At 40.8% G+C, this 21,418-nt stretch overlaps 1 protein-coding gene across 2 annotated transcripts in view; it reads left to right on the plus strand.

Annotated features, from left to right (window-relative positions):
• The window catches only part of LOC122796674 (tRNA selenocysteine 1-associated protein 1-like), a 710,917-nt gene that overhangs the window by 74,330 nt on the left and 615,169 nt on the right, over positions 1–21,418 (plus strand). For both annotated transcript variants that reach the window (XM_044065349.1, XM_044065348.1), the window contains exon 2: positions 10,840–10,925. In XM_044065349.1, the coding sequence (XP_043921284.1) occupies positions 10,840–10,925 (86 nt within the window). The remainder of the gene's footprint in view (positions 1–10,839; positions 10,926–21,418) is intronic.

Genomic DNA, 21,418 nt, shown 5'->3' on the forward strand with positions numbered 1-21,418 from the left:
GCCCCCTCCAACTAGCAATGAGGAAATACTTATCTCCAAACTCCAACTCAATAACCATAAATCTATTTATATTATTGCCGTCTATCTTCCCCCAGGGAATAACTCAAACAACCTAGAAAATATCCTGAATTGGCTATCAACCAACTATCCCCAAGAGACAATAGTACTCGGAGACTTTAATATAAATTGGAATAGCTGTACCTCAGAACAGCCCTCTACCCATCTTAATTTACATGGCTTTACTCAAACTATAAGCTCCCCCACAAGGACCAATAAACAGAACAACACTGAAAGCACCCTAGACTGGATACTAATAAATAGACATCACCTAAGCTATAAAGTAGGAACTCTCCCTGAGGATGTAAGTGACCATGCTCTAACCTTCATAATCAGAGACAAGACTGATATCCAAAATCCAATTACCTATAGAGCAATGAGGAATAAAAAAAATTTTAACCCTGATATTTTCCAAAACGAACTTAGAGCATGCAACTGGGCACCCCTTAAAAGTCTACCCCTAGAGGAAGCAGTAATCTACTTTAACAGTAAATTTCTAAACATTCTCGACCTCCACGCTCCAATAAGGACCATTAAAATTAGAAACAAACCTGCCCCCTGGCTCTCAAAAGATACAAAACAAAAAATGCTACTTGGAAATAAAATCTGGACCTTATGGCGTACTACCAAAAACCATGAAGATCACATCAAGTTCAGACAGTTAAGAAATGACACAAAAAAAACAATACTGTTAGATAAAAGAAAGTACTACATACAACCCCAAAATACCCAGCAAAGTAAACCCAAAAATTTTGGGCAGGTATAAATACTCTCTTACACCCAGGTCGTACTGTCACCCCCCCACCTGTAGGTGCAGACCAGGACAATCCAAAGGAAGTAGCAAGAACCTTTAACACCTTCTTCACTGAAACCATTCAGTCTCTTGCCAACCAACTATCTCCCAACAGCTCACCTCTAACATCCCATAATACTACCTTACCTCCCCCATTTCATCTCAAACCCATCTCTACATCCCTTATCCGCACTTCTGCAAAACTCAAACCTACCACCATTGCTGCCGATCTCCTTCCTGCTGAATATCTACAGAAAGCAGCAGATGCAATAGCCTACCCAGTTTCCATTCTGATTAACAGAACAATCTCTGAAGGTGCAATTCCTATCACATGGAAGATTGCACATATTATCCCCCTTCATAAGGGTGGAAACTCTAGGGATCTATCCAATTACAGACCTATTGCCATACTTTCTCCTTTGGCCAAAATCATGGAGAAATGCATTCATATGCAACTGTTAAAACACCTTATAGACAACAACTTACTAGCTAGCTGCCAACACGGTTTCAGGCCATTTCACAGTACTACTACTGCCCTTTTATCCTTCTCCAACTGTATAAATAAAAATCGCAATAACAACACTCTATCCTCAGCCCTCTTTATTGATCTCTCCAAAGCCTTTGACATGGTTAACCACAAACTTCTCATTAACACACTGAAAAACCTGTCCCTTGATACTCTTTCTATTCAATGGTTTGAATCCTACTTAAGCAATAGGCAACAAGCAGTCATGTGGGGGAACAACCTATCTCCCCATCTCACTAGGTGTCCCCCAAGGTTTTATACTTGGACCACTTCTATTCTCTGTCTTCATCAATGACCTATACACTGTTATTCCTCAGGCCTCCTTAATACAATATGCTGATAACTCCACATTAATCTGCACAGCCCCAAATCCAGCAGACCTGCAATCTGTTACCCAAAAAGTGTTTAACACAGTTGAGGATTGGCTACAACATCAATGTCTTATCCTAAATCCTAAAAAAAACAAACTTCTACTTTTTACTCCCACCCATAGACACACACCTCTAAACTTTACTGTCACTTCTAACAACGGAACTATCATATCCCCTGACTCTAACACAAAACTCCTAGGGGTACTAATTGACAATAACCTTAACTTTGAAGCCCACATAAACAATACCATAAAAACAGTTAACAAAAAACTAGGCTCACTATATAGAATCAAATCCTTTCTTACCCCACTAGCAAGATCTACTATTACCCAGACCCACTTAATCTCTACCCTCCTCTATGCCTCCCCTATATATACTAACCTCTCAAAAACCGATATGAACAAACTAGTAGTCTCCTACAACAATATTGCAAGATTTGCAACTGGCTCTACATTTAGGACCCATCACTGTATTAATTATAAAAATCTTGGTTGGCTAGAGTTACCTAACCTACTTCTACTTAATCAATTAATATTTGCCTATAAAATCCTGTATCAGCCTAGTAACACACCAATTCTTACCAACCTTATCATCCCCTACAGTAGCCTTAATATCCTGCGCTCAGCTACTAAAATGCTAGTACTAATACACAAAGCCAACAACAAGGCAGGGGACTCTCTATTCTCTAACACCGTTAGTAAATCCTGGAACTCTCTTCCCAGTGACCTAACCTCACTACCATCACTTACATAATTCAAAATCAGGCTTAAATCCTACCTTAAAACACATTGGCTATGCACCTGTCTTAACCCAGACTAACATCTCTTGTCTTCTCACTAAATTTCTAAATCTTAATGTCTGCATAATCTACCTGCATACTGGAATCCAGAAGCTTAACTTGTCTTTCAACTAATTTGGACTCTCTCTTATATCTTAATATCTCTCTTTGTCACTCTAGTATCTTATGTTAACACACCTCTTTCTAGTGTGTTCCTGTACTGTACATTTTACTTATTTTTACCCAACTACTTATTTCAATATGTTCTTTTTTGCATAAAATAGCTTAATTGTATATAGTACTTCTATTTGTTAAACTTTGAATTTATTTACTGTTTTTATTTGATTAACGTCAAACATTGTTTTGTACTCTCGAGGAGCTTTTCTCCCCGGGCCTCTGCTGAAAATGGATATGTATCCAGCTGGACTAGCCCGGTCAACAAATGTAAAATAAAATAAATAAATAATATATATATATATATATATATATATATATATATATATATATATATATATATATATATATGTGTGTGTGTACATATACATACTTTCATATGTGTGTGTGTGTACATATACATACTTTCATATGTGTGTGTGTGTGTACATATACATACTTTCATATATGTACATTAGCTTACATTATTAAGTACAAGCTAACAATTAGCAGGGCTGTTTCTGCTAACACTAAACTAGTATGGGAATCCAGTAATTCGGGCATTAAAAATCTACCTGACATGCTTTGGGTAGTACACATCCTATATTGCCTTTATCTTCATTCCTACTATTACATGTTATATTTTAGCACTATATTCCTGTATGAGAGTCATGGCTTAGTGGTAGGTCATACAGACTAGTGTTACAATGGTCTTGTGGTAGGGCCTAATAGTATGCTTTTATTTTGCTTTCATATTGAGTACAGGGCCTGTCAATCAAAGTGCTGAAGGCACCTTTAAGCAGTTAAAAGGGTTAGTAAGTCTCACAGGAGTCAGGCTGTGTTGTATATTCTGGTTGCAGCATTTATCTTCACTGTTTCCTGTAGTGAGTGTGTATGAATACTGACACCTACCACTATATTTCATATGCATTTATATATATATATATATATATATATATATATATATATATATATATATATGTGTGTACATATACATACTTTCATATGTACATTACCTTACATTATTATGTACAAGCTAACAATTAGCAGGGCTGTTTTTGTTAACACTAAACTAGTATGGGAATCCAGTAATTCGGACATTAAAAATCTACCTGACATGCTTTGGGTAGTACACATCCTATATTGCCTTTATATTGATTTTTACTATTACATGTTATATTTATTTTAGCACTATGTTCTTGTATGAGAGTCATGGCTTAGTGGTAGGTCATACAGACTAGTGTTACCAAGGTCCTGGGTTCGAGACTGACAGTGGGAATTTATTTTTCTTTCTAAATGAGTACAGGACCTGTCAATCAAAAGTGCCAAAGACACTTTTAAGCACTTAAAACCAAGTCTGCGCTCGTTTGCGCACAGCTCACGCATGCACACCGGCGGTTAGCTTGTGGGCGCGACGTGCACCTTCGCGCAAACGGTGTGCGCTGGGTTAAACCTTAATTGGCTAGTAACACGCATGTTAAGCTAAGCACAGCTAGTTGCACACAGTTTGAGCCTGTTAAACTAGTGCTTAGCTATGGGCAAGCAATTTGCAGCCTTTGAAACACTACTCAGCTACGGGTACTCTCTCACCTTGTTTGACAGCAGCTTAGCTATCAGTACATTTCTAAATATTTTTATTATTGTATTACTTGAAAATATATGCTCCATTTCATTCCATTTTACAAAAGGAAATACTTTTACATTTGTACAATACTGTCAGGGGCCTTTTTAGTGCTTATTTACAAAAAAAAAAAAAGGTTGTTGTGTGGGCTCGAACCTTGCCTGCCTGCTCTTAAGCCGACAACTCTACCGCTATGCTATTACTTCTTGGCTTACTTTGCATATTTAGTTCTTGTATCCTTTTCCACTGATTGCTAACTGCAGTTGCGCTAGTAGCACACCCGCGCACACGAGCTTACATATTGGCAAACATTTACGGGGTTTTAAAAAAAATAAAACCGTTTTCATTTTCATTTTATAACATCTGCATTGCTGGTCTGTGGGGGCATGTGTTGTTTAGTGTGTTTATTCACATTTCCATGGCCTCTCTCGTGGCTGTTTACTGTCTGCCATTCTAGACTTCCGGGGGTGTGTCCGCTTGCAGGGCTTAGCCTACGGACACGCCCCCTACTGTCTTACACGGACCGTGTAAGAGTTACAGTGTGATTCAGCATGCCTCATGCACCTCATGCATATGCATGACATGCTGACATCACACCGTTTAACTGCAGCCTCCGTGTAAGAGTTATAACTCTTACACAGAGGCTTCCTGAATTTGGCCCTCTGTCTCCCACTTTTAGTACTTTTGTCCTTCTGCTACAGTTTTGTCAGACTCTCTTCCTCCTAGAAGGAACTGCATCTTTGCTATTAAAGGTTTGGGTTGCTTTCTCATGGCCAGGTTTGGAGCATACACACAGTGTGCCCTTTCAGTTAACAACTTCTGGTATGGAGTACCAGTCCAGTTGCTTATTTCTGCTTTCATAAAATTAATAGTCTGTTCCTTTCCAGCTTCTCTGCTACAGCAGAAAGTCTCAGGTTTTCCGTACGCGATCTGTCCTGTGATTCTATTATTTTTTAAACATCTCTTCTTGAACAATCTCATATTCAGCCAGCCTTTTCTTCATTTCGACCTCTGATTTTTTTTTTTTTTTTTTTTTTTTTTTTTTTTTGCAGTTTTATCACCTTATCAGAATATCTGTTTAAAGCTTCTTCCATTTTCTAACATTTTGTTATTTAAATTGATATACTCCAATGTTTCGTTTAGTTTAATCAGGTCTGTATGTCTGACTTATTTTTTCCTTTAGCATACTGGAAGTCCTGTCTTACACCAAAGCTGCAGGTTGCACTGCTTTTTGCTGAACAACTACAGAATTCTTCCCGGTCAGTGTTTTTTCCTCATGTTTTGTAATAGATTTGTTGGCGTTTAGGCAGTGCACTTACTAGCCAGTTACTGAAATTTACCCAAAAATATGAGTTTAGTGACTCTATCTTCTAAGTTTCTGTTCTCATGCTGGGAGAGCTAAAATTAAGCTGTCACTCAGTGTGCAGACATCTTGGAAGTCATGTTGGCGTAGCTCTTAGTATACTTTCTTTTACTTTTCTAAAGATAATATTCCTTGTGACTGTTCTCCTTCAGGACTGTGTCCAAAATCCCACTCTTTTCTTATTTCTTGACTTAACCCCCATGATTCAGTATCATCCCTTTCCACTTTGAATTGTAACTTTGTGTGTTTTTTGCATCCTTAACTGTGTAGCTGTAAAATATCCCTTCAAATCAGGTAATCTTAATCCTAAACCTCCTTTTTCTTTTGGAAGGATCAGTTTATCTCACTTGACTTTTGCTGTCTTCCCCTTCCAGATAAAATTCTTCAACTGTTTATGCTTGACCTGTGCATAAAACTAAATGAACTGAAAAAAATATTGCTTTTATCTTGCTATCCCTATCCATAGGCAAGATCTTCCAGTTTCAGTTTTTATAATCTCTTTTGTTTAGTCTGTTCCCACCATAGCAGAATCATTTTTAACCCATACTCCTAAATAATTAATTTTATCATGTCTTCATAAATACGGGTATAGCTGAACCAATTTGTATGTGAGTACATAGTTTACAGGTAAAGCCTTTGTTTTGTCTTCAAGTTTATATTCCTCCAAAAATAGAATTTTGTTCTTGAGAAATTTAAACTTTTTCCTTTTGAACTGGCTCTTGAGACTGATTCCAAGTTCTTTACTTGGAAGCAGTGTTAGTTGTTGCTTTGACTTTTTCAAGAACCTGTAGGCTCTTTATGGTGAGTCAGCATTTTCAGTTTTCACAAGGATATTGTAACTTTGAAAATTCCTTCATTTTCTGCCTAAAGTGGTTTCATGTTTAACTTTGAGCCGGGTTGTTCATCTCCTTGTTTTCTTCCCCGAACAAAAAAAAAAAAAAAAAAAAAAAAAGAAAGGGAGAGAATTTTACACATTCTAGATGCTCACAATCAACTCTCAAATACTACATTGAGAGTACTAAATCCTTCAGGAATTTTGATCAACTGTTTATTTCCTGTGAAGGAAAAAAGGGGCAATTCTTATCAAAACAGACAATTTTTAAATGGTTGTCTCATGCCATTGTTTTTGTTACTCTCACCATAGCATGCCACTTTCAGGCAAGATCAGGGCTCATGCTTCTGTGCTTTTTGGAAAGAGGAATTCTGGAAATGTACTAGACTAAACAACTTGGTCATCTATGCGTAATTTTGCAAAGCATTACAAATTAGATTATTTTTTTAGGTCCAAAGCAGGTTGTGCTAGCACTTTTCTCCAGGGGCTTCTGGACTCTGACCCTTTTTCATCATACCTTTCTTTCTAAACTCTGGTAGTCAGCCTATATAGCTTAGGCTACTGCAATCGTGATCTAATGATGAGCGTAGCACATTTGTAAAGTAAACTTACCATAATGGTAAGTGTTCATATAGATCACTGTTGCAGTAGGAACACACTCTTTGTATGCCCTTCTTTTTGTTATGTTTTTGCCAGGATACGGATAGTTTTATTTTCTTTTTCCCAGCATATATGTAACCAGTAGGGTTCTAACTTCCCTTACTCTGAGGCAAGAAGGCTGTGAAGGTTTGGTACCTTAAGCACTGACCTTTATACCACTCTTCTCAAGCTGTACATTGGATAAGGTGCATGAGCAGTGCCCTTAAGCTCTGAAGGTTGGCCAGTTGTCATATCCTTGTCAGGATACAACTCAAATGGCTAATGCTGCTGAAATAGTGATCTATTTGAACATCTTCTGTTATAGAATGTTTACGTACACAACTGTTCTCTTAAGTACTTTGCAGCAGAATTAGGTAATATAACAGTATTTACAATATTAAAATAACTGAAATTATGTACGCAAAGAGAGGTGGGTAATTAAAATAATGAGAAAGTAGATAAGTGATATGTGATTTTTTCAAAACATGGACCATTTTTAAGGTAATTGTGAGGCTGAGAAGAATAGAATGGAAAGTGAGTGATAAAGAACGATACCCTGAAGAAGGCAATGTTCCAGTGAATTATAGTGAGATGTGGTGAAGGGGTAGATAGACTTGAGAAACCTGGATTTACAATTGTCAGATGATTATACATTTGATGTTTATTTTCAAAGTTTCGGGGTTCACGAAGAGTAGACTTGAACTTATGATAGACATGTCCGGAGAACTGAATAGTATAACAGCTTTAGAGTACATTTTATCCTGATCATAAAATCTCTTCTTCAGTCAGTGGCTGACTACCATATAACCAGCGCGTCTGAGTGCTCAGCAGAAGTGAACCAATCTGCATGAGTCATTTGTTTTTTTTTTTTTTTTGTGCCAGAGCCATGGGCTCAAGCTCAATGCCAAGAAATGTATAGTTATCCCCTTTGGGGAAAAAACATGTACCCATGAATTACCACATAGGTAGCAGTACACTAAACACCAAAACTGTGATAAGAGACTTAGGGACACAGGTGGACAGTGGTCTCACCTTCGATAACCACATCGCCACAACAGTCAGGAAATCCTTCTGTGTGGCACACCTCATCACTAAGGGCTTTTCATCCAGAAAAAAGGAGGTCATTGTCCCACTGTACTCATCCCTCATTAGACCTATTATAGAATGCAATGGTCCGTTTGGTATGTACCTCTCAAGACATCTGCAACAACTGGAAAGGCCACAGAAATACCTCACTAAAAGAATCACAGACCTAAAGCAGATGCCCTATGCTGACCATCTAAAAAAACTCCAGCTATACTCTGTGGCATATCGTCTACTCAGAGGAGATCTCTGCTTAACATACAAGGCCATGTCAAACCCAAAGCTGTTGGACATGCTACACTTAAAGAAATCCCAATCCCTCAGAGCCATACGCTCCAGGGATCTAAACCTTGTTATCACAATGAACAAAACATGATGGAGGGATAGGTTCCTGACCCAGGGACTCCCCAGACTCTGGAATAGACTGCCCATACATGTCAAGCAGAGCGCCTCTTTGGCCCTCTTCAAAAGGAACCTTGACGATTAGATGGGAGATAGGAAATTCACTACAGCGATCACGTCAGTCGCCCTGCTAGACAGGGGTCCAGGGAAGTAAATATTGTGGGAAGAAATAGCCAGGGAATTGTTATGGTTAGGCTTGTATAGGTCATAGTGCCGATAGCCTAGTACCAACCTATGAACCTATAAGATAACTCCCCAGGGACTTGATATTTGTATGTATTTTTAGCATTCATTATCAGTTCATACTTTATTCATTATAAGATTCTGTCAGTCTGTCTTATTTTAAAGTTTGCCATTTTTATTCTTTTACAGCCTGTTTTCGTCATCATTTGCTTTGTTTTGAGGTATTTTAAGTACGTTGCATGTCATTTTTTTAGCTGATTTTACTATGGATTCTTGTATACTTCCTTCTCTGAAAAGGTGCATTCACAAATAATTCCCCTCCTCTCTATCTAAAGGCAGGATGTCAGAATGCTTGAGTTTACTCCAGAGGTACACTGTTTTCCTCCACCGTTATAGCTATTTTGAATTAATTTAGTAGTTTTAGTACTTTTTTCCTCTCAAAACCTTGCTGATCATAAATCAGACCATTCATTCATTGATTTCATGCCATTTGTTTAGTCAGATTGGGGGGAGGGTGAAAGGCTGATGGTGAAATGGTCCTCATTCCTACAAGGACCTGAGATTTTTTTTTGTCCTTATCTAGTCCCTTAGCAGCTAGATTTGAACACTGCTAAGTTAAGGCTCGCGTCACTTCTTCAGAGTTCACTAACTTACCAGCTAACACAGCTGGTCCAACAACTTTGTCCACCTCTAGATTGTCAAAATGATTTTCCCTTGTACATTTAGGATTTGTATCACAGTAGTTGATTTGACTTGTCAAATACCAGTTAAAGCACTGAGGACTGTATGTCGCATCAAATGCACACCCTCCAGATATTAATGCTGCATCCTGCATCACCCACCCTCTGCTTGGTAACAGAATTGCAGTAGACCAAGCAACCTCCATCCTTTCAGGATGGACAAGTCAGCATTGGCTGCTCACTCCCATCCCAGGTCATCTCGGCATTTGTCAGGGTTTTTAACTATGTATGCCAGTTAGAATTCTAGGCTATAGTTTGGCCTTTGACTTTCTGTACCACAGAGCTGGCTTTTTTGGTTTGGATTTAGCTTTCTTATTGTCATAATTTGAAGATTGTACTCCAAGTATTGTGTGCTACTGCGGTGGTGGTGCTGCGGTAGCATCGTCGCCTCATGGTAAGACATTGTCCTGTTCGATTCTCAGCTAAAGCGTCTTCTGTGTGGAGACGTGCGTGAATGGGCGTAACTTCGTTGAAGGTTGTGCGTCAGGGCTGGCAACTCGGCACGCAAAAATCTACTGCCAATCGTTAGCGGACCGAAGTTCCGCTGTGGCGACCCCTAACCGGGAAAAGCCAAAAGACACAACAACTCCAAGTATTATGTGCTGTGAAGATGCATCTATTAAAGTGAGAGAAAAGAAATAGGAGACCATGTTTTCACCATACCTTAACAAAATGAAAAGAAGTGGATTATAAAAATAAGTATCCAGTAGAATGTAGTGAGCCCAGTCATTAATTTATGTAGTGCTTTTTCGCAAACCAACTGGTGGGCATTGTTTTTAGACTTTGTTGATCTGCATTCTTTTTTTCACAGCTTTATGCCTTTTTTATTGTCCCAGTTTCCTTTCATGTATGCTTTACCGTGTGTGTGTGTGTGTGTCTTTGAAGGCAGAAATGAGGCTCGGAATTGTGCATTCTTGAGCATGTCACAGTTACAGTAGAGCCATGTGGCTATTGGCTAGATGATTTGTCTTGGTTTACTTGGACTTTATAGCTACAGTTGTTGAAATGTGATCATTGTACTGAAATGGTGACTAATGAAGATGCAAAGGATAATCTAAAATTATTTATTGGTATGTAATTATTTTATGGTATGCAGTTGCACTTTTCCATTGAAAACCTAATAAAATAAAACCATAGTTCTCTTGACTTGCATGCCATTGTCTTAACTGTGATACAGCAGCTTTAAGTAAAGTAACTTATTTTCCAAGGCATCTGATGATGCAGCTGCACTTATGAGTTAGGATGCGAGAAAAAGCACTTGTACATTTGTATAAAGTTGCATTTTTTTCTTTTTTCAGCTGGATCCTTATATGGATGAAAATTTCATTAAACGAGCCTTTGCTACAATGGGTGAACGTGTGCAGGATGTAAGGGTCATTAGCGGGTGAGTGAATGTTTTGCTTTACTGTCTGCTGTTAATTCCCCCTCCCCTTCCTGTTTTATCATCTTATATTGGCTCATAAATGTTTTGGGTCTTTCACCCTTGTTCATATGACAAACAGAATTATCTTTTTTAGTGCTTAGAGTTTACAGGTGATTTGAAAACGGCAATAACATTTATAATTATGTATCAAAATAGATTCCCATACTGGAACAGTGAAGAGAAATGATTTTTGCCAACGATTTGAGAACAGTAGGTAGTTAGATGCCACTTAGGCTGCACTATGGAGCAGGTATAAGTGGATTAAGAATCAAGGACATACATAGGTAAATGAGAAAGGGAAGGAAGTGAAGACCATTTGGGAGGCAATAGGGGATGAGGGTGTGGCTTAGCAGTTAGAAAAATAGGAAGGCAAGGTATTAATGGGGAAGCAGCACGTTAGTAATGCGTAAGACAACAAAAATTGAAACCTGACCAGATGGTGCCATGTTAGCTATATTACTGCAAACAAATTTATAAAACCATAATCAAGCTCTCTTGCCACGATTATCAGGCACTGACTACAGTTCAGTGAACTGTAAAGAACAGACTAAAAGATAAAACAAGTGCTGTCAAAGAACAGAAATCAATTTGGAAAGAGGTGAACAATGTCCCAAAGATGTGAAACCAGAAAAAAGAAGTTGAGGTAAAGGAAGAAAGAAATAATGTAAACAGATCCAGTAGCATTTTCACTTCTATAATGAGATTTCTGATTACAAAATTGGTTCCTAAAGGAGTAGATAGGGTGGAGTGAAGATAAGTAAAAATACTGTTTGTCTCAAATGACTAATGAACAAGAATTTGATAGACCACTTTGCTCACATAGAGTGAACAACCCACAGAAAATTGTCCAATTTAAAATGCCTCATAAGATGGTTTATGAAATGATCTGGTTAGAAAGAAGAAAAAAACAAAAATAAAAGTTCTCTCTAAGTATGAAGTATAAATAGAAAAATGCTCGTATAAATGTCTAAAATAACCAGAAGAAAAAAGTACATTACATTATTTGCTAAAGAGGGTAAACTTCTGAATGAAATTGAATTGGCTTTAAAATTTATGGCAAAGTTTGGCACTATCTGGGGAGTTTGAAGGCATTACTACCTTTTGATATAAATTCTAATCTTACTATGGCAAAATAAAAACACAAACTATAACATGGAAGAGGTAAAATATGCCATCTGTTAGCCTAAAAGTGGACAAAGTTACTGGATCAGTTGAGTTGCCCACTACATTAGTAAGCTCTGAATTAGTGATGAGACTTGGCTGAAGTGGTAGAGCATTTCCTTAGTATCTGAGAAGTAGCAGGCTTGATGCCTGTTTTCTGTTTGTTTTTAGCTCAGAGGTTAATGCTTTGCGCTGCATCCTTTCATCCCAGGTCCAAGTCCACCAGTTTTCACTTGTAAGCTGTGCCTCTGAGTAACTCCAGTCATGGTGCAGTGGTTGTGCTGCGGAGTGATAAGGCAAGATATGTGGGTATGAGGCCTGTGCGTTCAGACTGTTCCTTTACAGCATTCATGATGCAGGGGCTGTGTACAGGGCTGCCAACAAGAAGGTAAGGGGGTCTGAGCCCTGTAGAGTCACACTTCTTCACCATAGAGTCTGAATCTGTTTTCAGCCTCATCTTTAGCCAGCTTGTGAGCACTTTATTTTCTGAGGCATTGTAGCAAAAGCTTCTTGTTTACTGACAATCTACATTTTCTAAGACCTACTGATTCCACATGCGAAAGATACATTTATTTATCTGTAAAGGAGGATAGTCATTCCAACCAAGGTAAAGAAATCTTCGCCCAAGCCTTCTAGATATCCTACAAGTTTACTTCAGCCACGTAGTGAAAAAGAAAATTGGCACAACTATGCTAACTCCCATTCTTACTGAGAGTCACCTTTACTGTAAGCCTGTGCCATAAATGTCCCGTAAGCCTGCATCACATCTCACTAATATCTTAGGCATTCATAACTCCATTGTAAGACTTGTAACACTTGTCAGGCTGGCTGAGGATAGATAGGCAGGATACTCTGTCTGATGCTAGGATCAAGGATGTCATTATGCCCCTTAGGTCCCTGCACCACCCCAGAAATTATTATATCTGATGTCCTTTTCATTCTTCCTCACTGATGGGTTACAGATCCAATCCTCGGATCCAACTTGGCTGCATTTCTTCGACTTGGATCTGACTCTCGAGCTCCTCCCTCTACCCATAATTCTCTATACTATCCCCTAATCCTCAGATCTTGTTTGCTGCCATTGTGATTAGACGGAGGAATCTAAATCTCAAGCAGTGCGAATTTTTATTTTATCTATATTTGTCTGATTTTAACTAGTTTCTTGTTTAACCTGTTCGTCTTTCTTCCCTTGGTGATGAAAGGTGTGTGCACATTACGTATCTTGTGATTGCTCTCTCTAGTACATCTTTCGTGGTTCTGCTGTTTTGTTTTCAGTCAGCGAACCTTTCTTTTTTATTTCTTGCCCTTCACGAATCCCTGAATATACCAATCTGTTCTCTGTTAGGATGGTAGGTGTATTCTCTTTATTAAATGCTGCTGCTGAGTGTTTTGGGGGATGTGTGGTTGTCCCATTTTTTTTTTTTTTTTTTAAAGAGAGTACAGAATTTTGGTCTGATTCTCATAACCTTTCACCTTTCTGCTTTTTTGTGAACAGTTTGGTAGGGATTGAATTTTCTTACAAAGTTTGGTGCAGCAAAATATTATCACTATGTGAGATTTTTGTGGCTGTGTGGGACTGTGGTGTGTGTTGCGGACCTGCCCCTGTACTGTCTGGATTACTTATTGGTGTCAGGAGTTTCTTTTTCCCTGTTTTTTTTTTTCCTGCAGTTATGTGATTTGAATTCTCTAAATGAAGATGGATTTTTGGGTTTTCAAGACTTCGTATCTTCCAGAGTGCAGATAGGTATGAGAAATGAAACTTCATTTGAGTATTGAGGTGAAGTACTGTGCAGCACTGAAAAACTGTGTACTTCTGAAATACATGGAGATTGAAAATTGTAACAAAAGTGAGCAGGGCTGTGTCAATGGTTAAGTTCATTTCCTCACAGTTACAGGGTGCAAGATTTGATTGCAATCACTGGTTAACGGCAAGGCTTTAGACTATGAGTTATTAATTGATGATGTTCATCGTGTTACACTGCTGCAGTCATTACACTTGGGTTATCCTGCCGTCAGGCGGTCCCGTAGTCTGCCAGAGTTCCAAAGTCTTGGTCCGGCATCGGTTGCTGTCGCTTCTTCCCTGACGTCAGTGTGCCAGGGGTATATAAGATGCATCCGATGCCATTTTCTCCAGTCTTTCTTGCCACGCGGTGCCCGAAGCAGAAGCAGATCGCAAGTGCCGGTCGGCCGACTTCTGAGATTTTCGAAGTCAAATTTCAGATCCGAAGTCTTCAATAAAGCTAAGTACCCCGTTGGGGAAACTTTTTTCTTGCTTCAGACCTATGTCTGCAAAAGTTAATAATTGTTTTCTTGTGGGAAGCAAATACCTCATAAGGACTTCCACTCTTACTGTATTCCATGCCTAGGCCCTGATCATGACGTCACTAGTTGTCGGTTTTGTGCTAGGTTTAACAAACGCACTATAAAAAGACGTTTTGATTTTGCTTTACACTACTTTGGCCGAAGGTTCAATTATACTATGCCGTCGGATCAACCGACGACCGCAATTCCGAAAAAACACAAAGACAAGGATAAAGACAGGCATCCGAGGTCCAAAACCGACGAAACCTTTTCTAGGCCGGTCGCCGGTTCTCAGTGAGGTGCTTTCGCAGCCCCTGACACCTGCTACCTCAGAGCCACAGGCTGCCTCCGACTCCCACGTGGAGACAACTAGGCCTCTGGAAACTCAAGGTATTGGGCCTATGGAAACTAATCCCTCAGATGGGTCCGGAGCCGCTGAGCAGGCATCGGCTTCTGAGGGTGTTTTCATACCTTCACAACTTACCATTAAAGCAACAGCCAAGACTAAAGTACCATTAAAGACAAAGAAGCAAGTGCAGCATTCTCCTGGACAGTCCTCCATGCCTAAGAAACAGATGCTTAAAATGGCCGAAGACCTCATTACTCTAATCAGGGGTTCCCATCCCCATCCTGAGAAAAGGCCTAGGCAGGATACAGACTACGATTCTTCTGATCAGGTTTCCATTTCCTCTGATTCCTCTTCAGACCAGGGATACTCTCTACCCCCCTATGAGTACTCTGATGCTGAAGAATCTATCCCATCAGCCTCTTCTCCTGAGGATTACTCTTTTGGGGAAACTTTACATATCATGAGGGAGCATTTCCATTGGGAAAGTCAGGATTATTCAGAATCCAAGAAAAGGCTCAGGGATTTCCTTTTATTGCCTCAACACAGGCCCCTGGCTATTCTGCCTGTGCTAGATATTGTGGATGATGTGTTCTCTGAATCCAGCTTATCTCCTGATTCTTTGCCCCCTGCACCAGCTAAGCCAGATAGGTAATATGGAGTCCTGACTCTCACAAGTTTCTTTATAAAAACCCTTCTGATCCAGAAACTATTTCCCAGGGTGCAAAAGGGGTTAAGGCTTCCATTGCAAAAAATCCAGTACTCTCTTGACAGAGATTCCAGAGCTTTGGATAGATGGGGAAAGAAAGTTTACACTTCTGCAACTTTAGCAGTAAGGGCTTTAAATTGCCAGTTTCACATGCTTAAGTACCAACAATATTTGATGTCCCATTTATAACAGAAAATGCTTGCAAGCTCAGAAGCTCCTGACTGTAAAGAAATGCAGGATTTATTGCATGCAGTTGAACAGGTGGGAAAACATACTCTCCAATGTGGTTTTGATTCTTTAGAGGCCTCTTGTAGAGCCGCAGTTACGGGTTCTGTGATTCGAAGACATGCTTGGTTAAAAGAACAGAGTTTACCTGATCATGTTAAGGCAAAATTATTGGATGCTCCTTTACAGCGTGATACCTTGTTTGGTATTAAGGTGGAAGAGGTGTTAAAGAAAATGGAGGATAAAGCTAAATCTGTGCAAACAGTCAAGGATTTCTTTCAGGTACAACCACCTCGATTTAGCAGAAATTGGCCAACAAAGAATTGGTCCTTTCCAGTGTCAGACAGGCCACAGAGAGGCAGATACAGACATCCAAGAGGCAGATCTCAACCCCAAGGCTCAAACAGACAACGACAGTGGGGCACCTCAACCCCAAAAGGACGTGAGGACAAGTCTCAACCTTACAGGAAACAGTCCCAATGACTTTCCCCTTCGTACGCCAAGCACTTCACTTTTGGCAGCCCCCTTAGGGGGAAAACTAGCACTTTTTTTCTCAAAACTGGCAAACAATCACCCAAGATAAATGGGTTCTGAATATTGTGTCTCAAGGTTACAGGTTCCACTTTCATACTTTACCAAGGCTAAAAGGAATGCCAGACCTGCCACAAAATCAATGGGTTAGAGGCACAAAAACAAATTTCAGCTCTCATAGACATGAGAGCTATTCAAAAAGTACCACAACAGGAACAAGGACAAGGATTTTACTCAAGACTCTTCCTGGTCCCCAGAAAGGACAAGGCCTGGAGGCCCATACTAGACCTTTCAATTCTAAATACTTACCTGGATCTTCCGAAATTCAAAATGTTGACATTACAGCAGCTTCTACCCATGCTGGGCAAGAAGGCTTGGCTTGTGACTCTGGAACTCAGAGACATACCTGCATGTCCCTATCAGACAAGATCGCAGAAGATACCTCAGATTCAAAGCTGGTACAATGCACTACTAATTCTCTGCACTGCCCTTTGGCTTATCTACTGCGCCCAGGGTCTTTACAAACTGCCTGGCACCAGTAATTGCATTTTGCAGACAAAAAGGAATTCAAATATATCCATACCTGGACGAATGCCTCATTCAAGCAGAGACAAAGGGCATTCTTCTGCAGCATCTGGCATTTGTAAAAAGGTTGCTAATTTCTCTAGGGTACACAGTAAACGAAAAGAAGTCAAAACTAGTGCCTTCACAACAGATTATATTCCTGGGTGCCAGCTTAAATACAACGGCCCAGATGGCTTATCTCATGCCAGACAAACAAGTTCAACTAACTCAATATTTTCAATTACTGGCAAAAAAATCCCATCTCCCTGCAAGAAAAATTCTGCAGGCCCTGGGATTCATGGCATCCTGCATACTACTAATACCATATGCCAGACTGCATATGAGGAAATTACAATGGTACCTAAAAAGTGTTTGGACTCAACACTCTCACAGTTTAGAAGCAGGAATACCAATGATTCCCTGCCTACAGCAGGAGTTTCGATGGTGGGCACAGGCATGTCACCTAAACAAGGGTCAGCCTTTTACCCTACCCACAGCCAGGCAGACTCTAACAACAGATGCTTCGGATTACGCCTGGGGAGCACACATGGCAGGAAAATGCATTCAGGGCCAGTGGACCACAGACCAGATGCATCTTCACATCAATCAAAAAGAGATGTTGGCTGTTCAAAATGCCCTAACAGCTTTCAAGGACCTTCTGCATCCAGGACAATTATTATTAAAGACAGACAACACCACAGTGATGTGGTACATAAACAAGCAAGGGGGCACTCATTATTATCCCCTATGCAGGCAAGCCATGACCTTGTGGAACACAGCTCTAACGTATCAAGTTCATCTGCAAGCACAATTCCTGCCAGGAAAGAAAAATACTCTGGCAGACGATCTCAGCAGAAATATCATGGACCCTCACAAATGGAAATTGAATCCACAAATATTCAGCATGGTAACACAAAAATGGGGGTGCCCGGACATAGATCTTTTTGCCTCCCCACTGAATTGCCAACTACAAAAAGTCTGCACAAGGATTTAGCACACACAAGCATGGAAAGTGGATGCTCTCTCGTTCAGCTGGAAAAGCCTAAAAGTTTATGTCTTTCCACCACTGCCTCTCCTCTCAAAGGTACTCCTAAAAGCCAGACAAGAAGAACCACAGATGATCCTGATTGCTCCAGACTGGCCATGCCAGCACTGGTACCCAATCTTAAAGAACTTAGCTCAAGGCACACCATGGATTTTGCCTCAAATTCCACACCTTCTGACTCAACAAAACAATCAGATCCTGCACGGTCAGCTCAAAACCCTAAACTTGGCTGCATGGCAGATTCATTAGTCAAACAGGCAACACCTCTCTCCAAAGCTGTTATGGATGTCATTTTGGAGGCCAGGAGGTCTAGCACCAGGAAAGCTTACTCAGAAAAAATGGAGGAGGTTCTGCGCCTGGAACCAGGTTCAAAGCCTTGACCCTCTTGTCCCAAACATTTCTCAGATTTTACAATACTTAACTGAGATGCTGGACAAAGGCCTATCCTTCTCATCAATTAAGATCCACGCCTCTGCCATTTCAGCACATTACAACACAGATCCTCCTTTATTCTCTCATCCCTTGCTAAAGCAGTACCTCAGAGGGGCTAAAAACATAAGACCGCACCGAAGAGCACCAACACCAACTTGGGACCTCAATTTCGTTTTGGAAAAACTGACCCTGCCACCTTTTGAGCCAGCGAATGCAGCCGATCTAAAATTTTTATCATGGAAAACAGCTCTGCTCCTGGCAGTAACTTCAGCACGAAGAGTCTCAGAGCTACAGGCATTAATGGCAGTGGAACCTTTTATAATTTTTCATCAGGACAGGGTTTCTTTAAGGACAAACCCTACCTTTATGCCAAAGGTGGTATATAGTGTGGCTCTTAACCAAACCATCCATTTGCCAACTTTTTATCCAAACCCCCAGAATAAAGGGGAGAAACTTCTGCACTCTTTGGACATACACAGGCAACTACATTTCTACTTGGACAAAACAAAAGCTTTCAGGAAAACTGAGCAACTGTTTGTAGCATATGCTGCAGGATCACAGGGCAAGGCTAAGCAGACTATATCCAAATGGATAGGACACTGTATTCATTACTGCTAAACACAGCATGGAAAATCAGTCCCTAATAACATCAGGGCACATTCCACCAGGGCAACAGCCACTTCAACAGACTTTCTCAGAGGAGTACCTACCAAGGAAATTTTGGAGGCTGCAACTTGGAGTTCAATGCAGGATTTGCCACTGCAGTTCTGCAGGGCCTCATAGCCAATCCTAACTCTTTATAGACCAGCCACCCAACCTTAGCTTTGGGATTCTACCCAAGTGTAATGACTGCAGCAGTGTTACACAATGAACATAGTACAGTTTTGTACCTACCATAAATGTAGATGTTCGAGTGTTCACACTGCTGCAGTCCAGGTTACCCTCCCTCCATCCCCTCTGAACTAACTGGACTTCTCTATACCTTTCTAACCTATACAACCTTTGTGGTGTATTTGCTTGTAACTGAAGGTATTGTTTTTATTTTCTATGTATATTTTTTACTAGCAATATGTATTGCCTACCTACTATGTATATTTTTTACTAGCAATATGTATTGCCTACCTACTTGGGGGCACCTGACATCTGGGGCAAGAAAAACTGAAGAAAATGGCGTTGGATGCATCTTGTATACCCCTGGCGCACTGACGTCAGGGAAGAAGTCAGTAAAAGTTAATAATTGCATTACTTGTGGAAAGCAAATACCGCATAAAGATTTTCATTCATACTGTATTCCTTGCCTAGGCCCTGACCACGACATACCTTGCTGTTGGTTTTGTGCTTTATTTAATCAGCACACTATCCGTCGTCTGTATATTTTTGCCTCTAAATATTTTGGTTCTCGGTTTAATTATCCAGAATGTCGTCTGTTAGCCATCTGACTACCGGGATTCCGAAAAAACGCAAAGATAAAGACAGAGACAGGCCGCCGAGGTCCAAAACTGCTGACGACGCTTCTTCTAAGCCAGTCGCAAGTTCACCGGTACTCAGTGAGGCGCTTACGCAGCCCCTGATACCTGCTACTTCTGATTCGCAGGCCTCTACTGAGACCCATTCTGAGTCCGGTATGCCGCGGGATTGGAACCAGCGGATGTCTCTACCTTGGATGGGTCCGGAGCTGCTGTGCAGGCACCGGCTTCTGAGGGTGTATTCAGGCCTATATACTTGCATATTAAATTGACACCTCCTTCATTACTAAGGCCTAAATCTCGATCCATGTGTAAAAAAACAATGCCCAGGCCACATGCTCAGGCCCCTATGCCTAAAAAACAAATGATAAAAATGGCTGAAGATCCAGTAACTCTAATCAGGGGTAGTCAACCCCCCCTCCTCTAAGAGGCCTAGGGCTGAGCTCGATTATGAATCTTCTGATCAGGATTCTGTTTCTTCTGACTCTTCTGATGACCTGGATTTGTCCATACCTACTTATGAGGATTCTGATGCAGAGTATTCTGATGTCCTTCAAGGATGCATCTGCAGTCCTAACATATGGGTTGTTCTGCCTCAGGCAGCCCTTCGGTCGGCCGGATTCCAAAGTCTGGGTCTGGCCTCGGCTGATGTCGCACTTCACCTGACATCATAGCTGCTGTTTATTGGGTATAAAGGCATCAGCCGACGCCATTTTCCTCAGTCTTTCTTGCCGTGCGGTGCCCGAAGCAGAAGCTGTTCGCAAGTGCCGGTCGGTCAGATCCAGAGATTTCTACTACCGAAGACTTCTAAAAAGCTAAGTACCCCGTTGGGGACTCTTTCTTGCCTCAGCCGATGTCAGACAAAGTAAATAATTGTTTAACTTTTGGGAAACAAATACCTCATAAGGATTTCCACTCTTACTGCCTTCCTTGCTTAGGCCCAGACCACGACGTATCAGCTTGTCTAGCCTGTGCTTCCTTCAACCGACGGACACTTAGACGTCGGTCGGAGTTTGCAGAGGAGTTTTTTGGTCCCGCTTTTGCATACAAAATGCCGTCGGAGACTCAGACTACTCAATTAGCTAAAAAGCGCAAGGAAAAGGACCGACATTCGCGGCCCGCGGTTTCGGCTGAAACCACGGTTAGGCCAACCGCGAATGTCTCTGTTTCGGCTGAAACCGAGCCCCCGGTTCTTCCTTCGGCCGAAAGCATGCCTCCGATAGCCGAGGCCTCACAGAGCATGGCTGAATCTGCTACTGAATTTACTGCTACAGAAGCAGTCACCCAGGATTTGTCAGACACTATTCCTTTAGACATATCTACTCCTGCACGTGGGGCTGCTAGACCCCCTGCTTCCATGTCTATCAAGGCTTTTGCCAGGGCTAAAGCAGCTAAATCTTCTAAGGCCTTGCCTGCCAAAACTCCTTCACATAGGCCTACCTCTAGTTCACAAATACTCAGCCTGGCTGAGGATCTCATTTCTTTGATCAGAGGATCCCAACCTCACCCAGACAGGGCCTCTCAGCCCCTTCCAGACAAGAGGCCTAGGACTGAACCCGGAACCTGTCTCTACAGATTATTCCTCGGATGACTCAGACATTTCAGACCCTCACGAAGGCCCATATTCTCCTTATGAGGATTCTGATGCAGAAGACTCCATTCCTTCTGCTTCTC

Source organism: Protopterus annectens, chromosome 3.part0 (assembly GCF_019279795.1).
Source record: "Protopterus annectens isolate FY-2018-M chromosome 3.part0, PAN1.0, whole genome shotgun sequence".
Classification (NCBI taxonomy): Eukaryota; Metazoa; Chordata; order Ceratodontiformes; family Protopteridae; genus Protopterus; species Protopterus annectens.